The sequence below is a fragment of the Phasianus colchicus genome, chromosome 19 (genome assembly GCF_987193195.1).
Source record: "Phasianus colchicus chromosome 19, bPhaCol1.hap1.1, whole genome shotgun sequence".
In the NCBI taxonomy this organism is placed as follows: domain Eukaryota; kingdom Metazoa; phylum Chordata; class Aves; order Galliformes; family Phasianidae; genus Phasianus; species Phasianus colchicus.
In genome coordinates this window covers 4,724,157-4,736,850 of record NC_143454.1, presented here as the reverse complement: position 1 = coordinate 4,736,850, position 12,694 = coordinate 4,724,157, and the positions used below count along the sequence as shown (strand labels likewise).

Here is a 12,694-nt window from a genome sequence, read left to right as displayed (position 1 = left end):
ATGCTAACGAGCTCTGACGGCGCGTTGCGATTGGAGGAAAGAACCGGGGCCGGGGATGAGCGCGCGGCCACGCCCACTTCGGCGCGGGCCGCGCTATTGTCCGGCGGGGCCGGGAGCGGAACGGAGAGGGGCTGGGAGGGGGGTTGTGCCTTACAGGTGAGTGTGATGGGAACTCTGATGGGAAGGGAGGGGGTTGGGGGGAGGGAGTGCTGCTCGGAGCTGGGCGGGCACTGGGAGCGGGGCCAACGCCGCGCAGCGCCGCTCCTCCCTGTACGGAAGAGGGGGCACGGCCAAGGGCCCCATCCTGGAGAGGTTTTGCGGTGGGAGGCGGCCGGAGATCCGGAGTAGTGATGGAGCTCCGAGCAGCGGTACTGCATGAGCTGTGCGTCCGGAAGGGGTTCGGGGTGCGCCCGTGGGTCGGCCGCGGGAGGGAGGGGGAGAGGGAGGGGGGGGGCCGGGGCTGCCGCTGCTGTCGCTGCGAGGAAGTGGCGGGGGCCGCCGGCAGCTTCAGTTCCTGGTTTCGAGGAAGGCGCTGAGCTCACCCGGCTGCGGTCCCGCTGGGGTTGTGACATCCCCGGGCCGCCCCGAGCAGCGCTGCTCCGCGCCTCGCCCGACGGCAGCGGGCATCGCCCTCCATCCCCATCCCACCCCGGGCTGCGGGTTGCACAGCGATCGCTGTCACCCAGCCGCGTCACCGCGCCCACCCTGTGCGCTGGGGTTCGTCCCCAAAGGGACCCGCAGCTCTAAGGGTCGGGAGGTGGGAGCGATGCTGTCCCACTGGGGCCGGTGGGGGACACGGGGGGGGTTTCCATCAGGCAGTGCCGCGGGCCCCTCACGCCTTTCTTCGCTGCGCTGTTTTCCCCGTTGTTTTTACGAACCGGGAACGACTGCCCGCTGAGCTGCAGATGTCCCCTGCCGAGTCTGAGGCACAGCAGCATTCTTTTGGCTTGCATGGTCCTCCCCCCCCTTCCCCAAAAAGTGGTTTGCGTGGAAACGTGTTCAGACAAAAAGACGCTCTACCCCCAAACCCGCTCCCTGCAGGCAGCAGCCGAGACTGAGCCTCCAACCTCCCTCCCCCCCGGCTTTGAGCCCTGCGGGGCTGTCGGAGCGCTGAGCAGTGTTCCTGCAATTCAACGAGGCGTGAATGCTGCTTCGTGGTACGGGAACCCGCTCTGAAAAGCCTCGGCTGCAGCTGGGGCTGAATGCCCCCCCCCCCATAGTGATGCTTGCTCCCCATTGCTCCATGGATGGCACGGCACTCTGCAGGGTTGGTGGAGGTGGGAGTCCCCCCTGCTCTGTCCCCGTGGCCGTCACCAGGCAGGAGATGTGGCACACCCTGGCGTGCTCTCAGCAGGGTAATTAATCCAGCCCGTTAGTGTGTAATTAGCGGCACGCGGAGCAGAGCTTGCACAGCTCCCGGCTGCTATTGAAACCTCAGCATGGCCCCATGGTGGGGATATTCGGCCTAGGGTGTATCTGGAGGTCCCCAAGTAGTGTCCTGGGGATGGCCACAGCCCTGCATGCTGCAGGAAAAGCCTCTAATCCACCCCACAGCCCCAGAGCTGCAAATCCCTACTTAAATCCCACTGTTGGGGCGAGACCTGCATGCAGCAGAGCTGCCCAACATCAGGGGTTCATGCAGTTCTCCCACCACCCCGCTCTGCTTCCCCCAGGCATTGTGGGCACAGAGCAGACCCCAAACCCTCCAACAGGGCCCCAGCAGCCTTAAAGGAAGCAGCACGAGACTTTTCCCTATATGCTGCCCCAGCAGGGCTGCTCTCCCCACCTCAAGGCTCTTCCCCATGTCTGTGCTCCCAGGGATGCTTTGGGCTCTGCATCTTCTCAATGTGACTAAAGAGCAATTTTGGCTCCGGTCCCTGATGGGGTTGGGATGCATCCAATTTCAGATCCTGGCATGGAGAAGGGAAAGCGGCCCCAAGCCCTACAGCTGTGCTCCAGCATCAGCCCTGGGGGGGGGGGGGGGGGGGCAGGGATCCCCAGAACCCTGCACAGTGAGATTCTGGGGGGGAGGGAGGGGTGGAAAATTGGATGGCTGACCCCCAGTTCTGCTGCTATGTGGGTTCAGCCTTTACTTGGGAGAGCTGTGCATCACCTGCAGTATCCCCATGCAGCAGGGTTCTGCCACGTCTATCACTTTTCCTGAAAGCTCATCCACCAAAATGTCATGATGCTAAGAGGGAAAAATCCTTTTTTCTATTTTTTTTTTTTTCCTTTGATTTTGTTGCTTTTTCTCCTCTAAGTGAGCTGCTCACTCTTACGGTGGCATAAGAAGGCCTGAAAGAATAACCCAACGTAGCCGTGAGCTCAGAAACCACAAAGCAAAACAATCTCAAGTGTGTGTGTTTGTGTGTGTGGTTTTTACCCTTGCTCTTGGAACGCTTGGGTTTTGCACTTGGAGCTGAACAGAAATGCAAAACATCAGCAGGGGGAACTTTTGAGCCTCTGAACCCCCCCCTCCACCTGTGTGCCACTGGAGCTGCCCCAGTTGTGCCTGGGGTGGGAGTGAAGCAGGGTGGGATGAGCTCTGCCCTACATCCCTCCCTCAGGACGGAGGTGTGGGGCTGAGAACCCTGCACTCATTGCATGCGTGGGGGCACGGTGCCATCACTGTTCTCGTGTTTATCAGCAGTGACAGCTCACCGGGGGGGACAGGGCTGCTGTCACACTGCCTTCGCTGTGTCAGCTGTATCCCAGTTTTCAAAGGGGGTCAATTTCTGGTGCCCATCTGTAGCGCCAGGTCCTTGCCGTGCCTTGTGGTCCTCTTGAAAGACCCTCTCTCTGTGCCGTGCTGGTGGCTGTGTGGTGACATCCTGGGGGTGTGTGGGGGTGGGCTGGGGGCTGTGGAGCCCTCGGTATCAGTGGCTCAGTGCCATTCAGCACAATAAGCCCGCAGCGCTCCGTCCCCGCCCCACGGCTGTGTTTTGTCCCTGGAGCTGCTGCTATGGGAACCCTGGGGACACAGCTCTGAAGGGCAGGTCCTGCTTGCAGGGCACCCGTCCTGTCCCCTAGCCCTGGTTCTCGCCACTGTGGGCTTGTGGTATCTGGGGTACATCGGGGCACAGCTTGGGTTGATGCCCTCTAACAAAGCCTGTTTAGCACCCTCCTTCCCTCCCCCCAGGATGCTGAGCAGCGATGTGAACCACATTGGTGATGAGGAGGACCCCAGCTTCTGTGGTGCCATGGGGTGGCACAAGTGACAAGGACAGCACAGGACACCATGGGCAGCTCTTCACCCTGGCTGCGCTGGACTCAATCGGAGCTGGGCAGCCAGGAGCCCAAATGCTGGGAGGAAGAGGAGGAGGAAGAAGACTTTGAGAAGCACATGGATGAGAACGGTGTCATTGGGCTGGGGGCTGCCACTGCGGAGCTCAGCGACCCACAGGACTCAGGTTCTGAGTGGGGACAGGAGGCGGCTGGGAGCCCAACATGGGGTGAGTATCCTCTGCTGCCCCTAAACCCTTGGGAAAGGGACCGACCAGGGGGGGTCGCTTGGTGGTTGGGGCCTCGGGGATGGTACACATTGGTGGCAGTGCTGCTTTGCAGGGGATGGCGAGGACCTGGATGTCGGGTCCCCAGCAGAGCCACGCTGGTATGCACAGCAGGACCTGACAGAGGAGGAGGAGGAAGACGAAGAGGAAGAGCAGGGCAGCTCTGAGGAGGACGAGAGGCCAGAGGAGCCCTGGGGAACAGAAAGCGATGGGGACCCCCATGCTGAGACCCCTCTGAAAGCCCTGGGTACCACCACGGATGGCGGCGGCACCTCGGGGCCTTCAGACTCCAGTCCCATCCCCATGACTCCCCCACGCCAGCGCCGAGGCTGGGGTGAATCCAGGGACCTCAAGCAGAGCCCCCAAACCCTGCAGCAGCCCAAACCCAGCCGGCTGTCCCCCAGCCCCCGGCATCGCATTAACACCAAAAAGCTGAAGGACCCCACAGACATTTGTCCATATGGCCGAGGGCGGCTCAACCACCCCCTGCCTGACCTCTCCAAGGTGGAAGCACGGGTGAAGGTGGGGCAGAACTACCGCCCTCCACCCAGCAGGGCCCTGCCCGCCCGTGCCAGGCCCCACGGAGGTCCCCTTGTCCCCAAATCCCCTGCCGAAATCGTCCGGGAGGTGCTGCTGAGCAGTGGGGAGGGGGCCCCACCGCGGCCCTCCGCCCCCCCTGGAGTGCCACAGGAGCTCCGCTCCCCCAGGCAGGCCACTGCGCTGGTGCAGCAACTGCAGGTAACCCCAGAGCTGGACTGGGATGCTTGTACGCCCCGTGGGATAGTCATGTCCCCTTCTAGGGATGCACGTCCCTTTTGTTTCTTATGTCCATACATAGAGATGCTCCTGTCCCACCCCCCCAGGTGCCCATGTCCCACTTGGGATGCCCTTGTCCCCTCTGTGATGCTCATGCCCGCCTTTGAGTTCTTCTGTCCCCCTGAAGGATGTTCCTGTCCCCCTCCGTGGCTTAGGATGCTCATGTCTGTGCCCTCAGGATGCTCATGTCCCCCTAGGAATGCTCCTGTCCCCTCCCCAGGATGCTCTTGACCCCATACAATGCTCCCGTCTCCTGATGCCCTTCTGTCCCTTGGGAAGAGAGGGATGGTCCCATTACCTCCCCATGCAAGGCTACATCCACACCAGCTGTGCAGGTGTGGCAGCTCTGTGCACCCCAGATTGCACCTCCCCATGACACGGTGACATGTGCCCCCCACAGGATGACTACCACAAGCTGCTGACCAAGTACGCCGAGGCCGAAAACACCATTGACCAGCTGAGGCTGGGGGCCAAGGTGGGGAGGGATGTGGGGATGTCTCCAAATATAGGGGTGGGGGGGATGGGGACAGATGCAGGGCTTGGGGCATCCTTTCGTCCTCCTGCGCTCCCCCATTGCGCAGGTGGGGAAACTGAGGCAGGGTGCTCCAGGTTCCAAACTGGACACCCCTCATGGCCTTGTTGCAATGGGGCTGAGGTGCCCCTGTTGGGGTGCCTGCTGTCTCTGCTTCCAGGTGAACCTGTACGCCGACCCGCCGTGTGCCAGCCGCAGCGCCCACGCTGGCACCATGAGTGGTGGCTGCAGGGTGATGGCCTTCAGCATCCCACGACCCAGCGCCGCAGCCATCAGCACAGCCCCAAACCCGCAGCTCCCTGTGGGTGGAGGTGAGCTGAGTGCCAGGAAACCTCCTGCTCCAAACCCAACCACCCCACAGGTGCTCCCATAGCAGGGGAGGCAGTGCTGGAGGTCGCCTGCCTTCTTTTGTGTCCAATTGCAGCTCCAGCACCACAACCAGCAAAACAGGGGGCAGCATCCCAGCCTTGCTCTCCTCGCTCCCCCCTGGGGGGCTGCCCCACATGTGTGGGGCCGTGCTGCTGTGCAGGACCACGGCTCACACAGACATTGGCAGAGCAGACCCGCAAATTTCAAGCGCAGGTAAGTCAGGGGACAGCCCCCAGCGTGAACAAGCAGTGGGGTTTCTAACTCTGCTCAGCCCCTTCTCTCCCATCCAGGTGGATTCCTTTGAAGCCTGGATCCGAGCAGGGAGCTCTGTGCCACAGCAGCTGCTCCAGGTACAGCATTGTGTGGTGTCCCACCCCATCCCTAAAGGCCCCATCCTATTCCCAGGTGCCCTATCTCATCCCTAGGGGCCCCATCCCACCCTAGATACCCTATCCTGTCCCTAAGGGCCTGTCTTGTTCCGAAAGTGGTCCATTTCATCCCTAGGTACCCCATCCTGTCCCCTCAAGCTCCCATCTCTTTCTGCAACCCTAACCCCAGAGGGTGCAGCCCCGTTGCTGTGGGGTCACTGCAGGGAGGTTTGGGGGCTCCCTTTGCACAGCAGCGGTTCCAGAGGCTGCAGGATACACAGGACGCACTGGAGCGGGCGTACTTGGAGGCACGAGAGGAGCAGAGCCTTGGGGACATGGGGAACTTCGACCCAGAGCGGTGAGCATGGGTTGTGCATTCCCTGGGATTGCAGTGCTGCTCAGAGCCCTGCGTGGGAGCAGCCCCAGCCCCTCGTCCCTGATGATGGGCACTGTGTTGCAGCACAGTGGAAGGGGACATCTTCTGCCTGGGGATGCGCCTGGAGGAGCTGAAGGAGCGCCTGGAGCGGGCAGCACCGGGGAGCCCTGCAGTGACAGAGGGCCCCCCCAGCACTGGGAAAACAGCAGGGGACAGTGAGGTGGTGACAGTGGGGCTGCCCCAACCCCTACAGCACAAGCAGCTTCAAGCGGAGGAGGACTTTGGGGATCTGCTGCAGCAGTGAGTGTCCCTCGATGGGAGGTGGAGGGCATGGGGGGCACCCCAAAACCTGCCCACGTCCCCCAGGTACCAGCACCTCAAGTCGCTGCCGGCATCACTGAGCCTGGAGCAGCTGAGCTTGACGGGGAGCGCAGCACTGGAGGAGGCTGGTGGCACTGTGGCAGGGGACAGTGGCCCCGGGGGGGTCCTCAGTGGGACACAGTCACTGGAAGAGGGCACCGACCTTGAGACCTCTCCCTCGTAAGTGTGGGTGCAGTTGGGTGGATTTGGGGTGAGCAGTCCCTGTGGCACACCTGGTACTCGCTCTTACTCCTCTCCCCACAGGCCCCCCCCTCAGAGGAAAGCAGTGCCGCTGCCCCACACTGAACCCCCACACCTACAGGGGACCCACGGCCGCCTGTCCCCTATCACCACCCCGCTGCCACCATCCACCTCCAGGCTCCCATTGGCATTCCCTGAGCCTTTGCCATCGCGCACAGCCCCGTCCCGCTGCAGCAGTGGGACAGGGAGCACAGCCCCTCAGCGCCGTGCCCTCAAGCTCTGCCACCAGGTGAGTGCTTCGGGGGGTCCCTGAGGCCGTCCCTATGCCTGGGGAGGGGGCACGTGGCCCCAGTCCCACTCCTTTCACAGGAGCAGCGCATGGTGTCGCCGGAGACGGACAGCGGCTTCGTGGGCTCAGAGAGCAGCCGGGTGTCCCTGCTGGCACGCACCCCTGAGCATCGGCCACTGGGCACTGGGTACAGCACCAGCACCACAGGCTTGCTCCATGCCATGAGGCCGTGGAGGGGAAGAGGCAGTGGGTGGTGTGGGTGGGAGGTGGGGACTGCCTCACTGACACATCCTTCCCCAGGACTCATGGTGTACTGGAACCTCCCGTCCCCACTCCCCTCCATCCGCAGAAGAAGGAAGCTCCGCTGCTGCCCCCCAGGAAGGCACTGAGGGGTCCCTACCCAGCCACTGAGCACGCCCCCCCCCCAGGCCACAGCGTGCCCCCCAGCATCCCCTCACCGAGCAGCTCTCCACTGCGCTGGGCTGGCAGCCAGGGCAGTGAGCTGGGACCTGAGGGTGATGGTGGTAAGTGCCCGGCCCCCAGCTGTGCCCGTGCCCCACACTGCCCCACTGACTGCCCCATCTCTGCCCCCCAGCTCGCTCTGACTCAGAAGGAGGAGACAGGAGCTGCACCAGTGGGCACCCCACCGGTGGGACACCTGCCTCACCATCCCCAGCTCCGGCTCACTGTGACCTGCTGGGATCCCGCATGGAGCGCGAGTGAGTGCCCCCAGCCCTGCCAGTACAGGGGGGTCCCTAGAGTACAGGTTGTCCCTTTGTTGGGAGGCTGACTGGGAATAGTGGCTCCTGATGAGAGCTGAGTCTGCCAAATTCATGACATGTGATCTGATCCAACTCTGTGCTGGCTGTGGGTGCACCCGCTCCTAAACAGCATAGGTTTGTATGGAAGTGCCCAGAGCTGTGTCCCACAGGGAGGTGTTGGGGGACTTGGGGCTGTCCCTGCCCCTCAATGTCCCCTCATCATCCCCCCATCATCCCCTGTCCTGTCCCTACAGCCGGGCCATCCGTGCACTGCAGGACGAGGTTTGGCGGCTGCGCCTGCGGCTGGAAGAGAGCCTGCACCGGTCCCACAGCTACCCTGAGGGCAGAGCCCCCCACACCCCCAAGGGGAGGAGGCAGCCAGCGGCCAGCAGAGCTTCATTCCTCCGGGATGCAGCACCCATGGGGTAGGTGGCTGAGCAGAGACCAGATTGTCCCCAAAGAGCACTGGGTTGGGAGGTCTGGAAGCTCCTGTCTCTTCCCCTAGCCCTAACTCTAACCCATTTCCCTAGCTTTAACCCTAAGCCTTTTCCCTAGCCCCACATCCCCTTTTCCCCCATCTCCTTTCCCCTAGCCCTTTTTCCTTCAACCTGAGCAGGGTTGGCTCTGAGGGGGGGTCCATGTGCCCAGCCCAAGTGGGGGTACACGAAGGGGTTCCCAGGACACTGGGGTAGGACCCCTTGGCAGCAAATCGCTGAGGGTTGCACACCCCAGGTATCTCCCTGTGCCTCCCCTGCAGCCTTAGTGCTGTGCCCCATGTCCCGGTTTCTCTAATGGCTCTGTGCCCTCTGCAGGGAGCGGAGCCCCACTGTGCGGGGCAGGATGACCCCGGGCGGCCCCAGAGGCAGATGGGCATCGCTGCCACGGGATGGGACACCGGCAGACTTCAGTGAGTGAGGACAGCTGGGACCTCTCCAAAAAGAGAAGGGATGCGGTGGGGACCGGGTGCGGGGCACAGGAATCCCGCATCCTTGCGGGTCGGGATGATGCAGAGCCGCTTCTTTCCCTGCAGCCTCCCAGTCGGACCGCTCGCTGCGTGCGCACGGTGACAGCCGTCCCCGAGCTGCCCCGTCCGCTCACAAACGCCCTCGCAGCCCTTTGGGTGCGATGTCACTGCGGGGACAGCAGGCGGCTGAACGCCGGGAGCCCGACCAGCTGGATAACGCACACGGTCGCACCGACACCGCGATCGGGGGGACGCATTACCGCGTGGCACCGCCCCGTGGGGAGCCGAGCGCTGCGCCGTGCCCCCGCTGCCACCCCGACGGGACAACGACGGGTGAGCATCGCATCCCTCCTGCTTCCCATCGAGCCCCACTGCTTGCTCCATCCCCTCCTCGCTGTGCGCGTTTCTATATATGTTTGCTCCCCCCCCCACCTTCCCCATCCCCGCAGGTGCCCCATCAATCGACGCCACGCGGCCGCAGCGCAGCAGCACCTCCAGGACCCCCGAACGCTGCCCAACGTGCCGGGCATCACGCGGTGACACGGACAGAGCCGGGCACGGTGGGTGATACCTCAGGGGGGTGGAGGTGGCAGCGAGCTGGGAACATCACACCCACCTCACCCACCGCCTCCGACCCGCAGCACAGCGCAGCAAATCGGACGGCAAATCCCCGCCGGAGCCCCGCAGCCGCCCCCAGGCCGTGCAGCCGGAGCGGCCCGCAGGGTGTTGGTACCTGGCTGGGGGGCCTCCCGTCGCCTACCTCGCCCCCGTCCCCGTGGTGCCTTACGCGCCCTCACTGCTGTAAGGATGCTCAGCGATGCGGGGGGGTCAGCTTGAACCGGGGGGTGAGGGAGGGGGAACAGGAGGGGAAGGACTGGTGAGCTGGGGGGGCTTAAAATAGTGTCATAGAGATGGGGAAGCAGAGCCCCCCGTAGGCAAAGCTGTACAGTGACTCCGTATTCTTTTTTTCATCTTTTCTTCTTTCTTTGTTGTTTTTTTGCCCCCTTTTTCTTAATTCCTTCACTTTTTTTTCTTTGTCCTTCTTTCTACTTTCTCTTGTTATTTCTTTTTTTTCTCTTCTTTCCTTTTTTTTTTTCTTTTTCTCTTCTCATTTTTCTTTGTTCTTTTTCCTTTTTTTTTTCTTTATTCTTCATTCGTTTTTTTTTCTTTTTACCTTTTTCTTCTTTTTCTCCCTTCTTTTTCTCCTTTTCCTTTCCTCTGTTCTTCCCTTTCCTTCCTTTCCCTTTCCCGTCCCCTTCCCCCCCCTTCTCCCCTTCCCCTCCCCCCCTTCTCCCCTTCCCCTCCCCACCTTCTCCCCTTCCCCTCCCCCCCTTCTCCCCTTCCCCTCCCCACCTTCTCCCCTTCCCCTCCCCACCTTCTCCCCTTCCCCTCCCCTCTTCCCCCCTTCCCCTCCCCACCTTCTCCCCTTCCCCTCCCCACCTTCTCCCTTTCCCCTCCCCACCTTCTCCCCTTCCCCTCCCCACCTTCTCCCCTTCCCCTCCCCATCTTCTCCCCTTCCCCTCCCCTCTTCCCCCCTTCCCCTCCCCACCTCCCCCCTTCCCCTCCCCACCTTCTCCCCTTCCCCTCCCCACCTTCTCCCCTTCCCCTCCCCTCTTCCCCCCTTCCCCTCCCCACCTCCCCCCTTCCCCTCCCCACCTTCTCCCCTTCCCCTCCCCACCTTCTCCCCTTCCCCTCCCCATCTTCCCCCCTTCCCCTCCCCTCTTCCCCCCTTCCCCTCCCCTCTTCCCCCCTTCCCCTCCCCACCTTCTCCCCTTCCCCTCCCCTCTTCCCCTCTTCCCCTCCCCTCTTCCCCTCTTCCCCTCCCCTCTTCCCCTCTTCCCCTCCCCTCTTCCCCCCTTCCCCCCTTTTCCCTTCTATCTCCTTCCTCCTCCTTCCCTTTTCTTCTCCCTCTTCTTCCTTTTTCTTTCCCCTCCTTTCCTTCTACCTTTATCCTTCCCTCTTTCCAGGTACTGCCCCCCAGCCGCACCTACCTCAACCCCACACCACACCCGTTCCCCACCACTCTCAGACCTGGAGGAGGACCTGGATCTGTCTCTGAGCACAGCAATGGCAGCAGCACGCCGTGCCCGCGTCACCTCAAGACGGCTGGGCCAGGTGCTGGCAGCAGAGCTGGGCCGGGCACGGGCAGTGCGGAGCTCCTGCCTCTTCTGAACAGCATCATCCCATCCCATCCCATCCATACTGTGGGAGGAGGCACAGAGCCAGACCCGTCCTGCATCTCCCACATTTTTATAGGTCCTACCAAAACACCGCTGCGTTTACCTCAGTGCCAAGCTGGTGCAGAAGGAGCCATTTCCACAGCCCATCTCTCGCTGTTTTCAATGTTTTTTAGGGTGATTTTTAGGGTTTCTCGGTACGCTGCACACACCCCCCATCTCCCCCCCACAGCTCCAGCCAGAGCCTGACCCCATGGATTGGGGCTGAGCTTGGGGTTTGGGTGCTGTCCCTACACCCTGCTGTACCCCAGGGCCACTCTCCTCTCTGCACTTCTATGTGCATTTTTCCCCAGGGTACCATTGTCAGAGGGTTGGTTGACCATATATAATCTGTGTGTGTATCTATATATAGGTACATACACGTGGTTGGTTTTACATTTCCAGCACAACCCTCAGGGAGTTTTTCCCCGTAACTTAGTGCTGCACGGCCCTGCAATGTGCATAATGATGCTGGGTGAGGTTGAAGGGCTGCAATGAGGGGGGATGTGGGGTCCCTCCCTGCACATGGCTTCCTGGGAGGGTAGAAAAAGAAGAGAGTGGTAGTGTTCCCTTTGGGATTCCTGAAGAAATTGGGAGTTTTCTTTGGGATGCTCAAAGAAAAGCGAATTTTCTTTGGGATTCTTTTCTTTAGCAGTGTGATTTTTCTTTGGGGTTCTCAAAAGCAATGCAAGTTTTCCTTGGGATTCCCGAAGAAATTGGTATTTTCTTTGGGATACCCAGAAGCAATGTGATTTTTCTTTGGGATTACCAAAGAAATTGGTATTTTCTTTGGCTTTCCCAAAAGCAATGCAGATTTTCTTTGAGATTCCCAAAGAACCACAGAATCATAGAATTGCTCAGGTTGGATTTCTTTGGGAATACCAAATCAACATGACTTTCCTTTAGGCTGGTAGAGTCAAGCCAGCCCTGTGAGCCCCAGGCACGGGCAGATCCAGCCCTATGATGGCACCCAGCACTCCTATTCCCCCTGCTTTATAATAAATGCCTATTTTTGTAGCAGAACTGCTGTTGCACAGCGATGGAGGCGGGGGGGGTCCATCCCCATACTGATTCAGCCAGAACCCCCCCTTCCTTCCTGCCCCCAGCATCCTCCAGCACCACATTTTCTTAGCAGGGGCTGTCCCTGTGTTTCTGTAGGTCCTACCTAAAGTGCCCAACTTGTTTACCATCAGATTTTTTCCTATAATAACTTATTATTGAGTCTTCCCCCCCCCCACCCCCTCCCAAAGAGCTCACACTGAGCCCAAGGGGGGAAGCAGGGACGCCCCAGGGGCTGCGTTCAAGCAATGGGGAGGAGCAAAAATGATGCTTTTCCCACCTCTCCTCTTTTCTAACCACCCCTGTATTTTGTACCTATAACTGCCTATTTTTGAACAAAATAAACGGGGTTGTTTTGCTGGTGGCTTTTCTCCTTCCTGGAAGCGAGAGCCTCTGTGCACTACAGATGGAGATCGCGTTTATTGAGTCACTGAGTGCTTTAGTACAGAACAGATATACAGAGATGATACATGTTTGTGCTTCAACACTTCCAAACATTTAGGTTTCCAGTAACTTCAAGGTAAACAAGTTCCAAGACAGACTAGTTTTTGTTTTCCTTTTTTTTTTTTTTAAAGTTTTCCTTTTTGATAAATTATTTTTTATATAAATAACTGTAACAGAAAAAAAAAATTAATAATAATAATAATTAATAATAACGTCCAACGTAGGGGATCCTGAAGCATGGCTAAACTTAAGGAACTCAAAAGAGGGCGGGGGTAACCGACGAATATCAGTGCAATGATACAGCCTTTGCCCTAAAAATATATCTTTAACTTTATGGGCAAGGAGCAGAAAGGGAAAGGAAGGGGGGGGGGGGAAACCACCACCGAGGCAAAGAGAGAAGGGTTGGGGATGGGAAAAAGGGGTCACAGCT

At 60.1% G+C, this 12,694-nt stretch overlaps 1 protein-coding gene across 2 annotated transcripts; it reads left to right on the top strand.

Annotated features, from left to right (window-relative positions):
- Positions 1-59: 59 nt before the first annotated feature.
- Positions 60-12,010, top strand: AKNA (AT-hook transcription factor). Of its 2 annotated transcripts, none has more exons than XM_031601574.2 (20): positions 60-156; positions 3,140-3,452; positions 3,565-4,247; positions 4,726-4,800; positions 5,018-5,168; positions 5,282-5,439; positions 5,517-5,576; positions 5,849-5,952; positions 6,055-6,270; positions 6,337-6,510; positions 6,595-6,820; positions 6,901-7,007; positions 7,121-7,344; positions 7,416-7,539; positions 7,836-8,006; positions 8,394-8,488; positions 8,612-8,878; positions 8,995-9,105; positions 9,187-9,346; positions 10,513-12,010. In XM_031601574.2, the coding sequence occupies exons 2-20, from the start codon at positions 3,239-3,241 to the stop codon at positions 10,715-10,717; spliced, it is 3,525 nt and encodes a 1,174-aa protein (XP_031457434.2). In that variant the 5' UTR covers positions 60-156; positions 3,140-3,238; the 3' UTR covers positions 10,718-12,010. The 2 variants fall into 2 exon arrangements, with proteins under 2 accessions (XP_031457434.2, XP_031457430.2); XM_031601570.2 differs by having other exon boundaries at positions 5,846-5,952.
- The last annotated feature ends 684 nt before the right edge of the window (positions 12,011-12,694 follow it).

Coding starts and splice junctions, on each gene's coding strand:
- AKNA (XM_031601570.2), top strand. CDS start 3,239: ATGGGCAGCTCTTCACCCTGGCTGCGCTGGACTCAATCGGAGCTGGGC. Junction 4,248..4,725: donor CGCTGGTGCAGCAACTGCAG/GTAACCCCAGAG, acceptor TGCCCCCCACAG/GATGACTACCACAAGCTGCT. Junction 7,540..7,835: donor GGATCCCGCATGGAGCGCGA/GTGAGTGCCCCC, acceptor CTGTCCCTACAG/CCGGGCCATCCGTGCACTGC.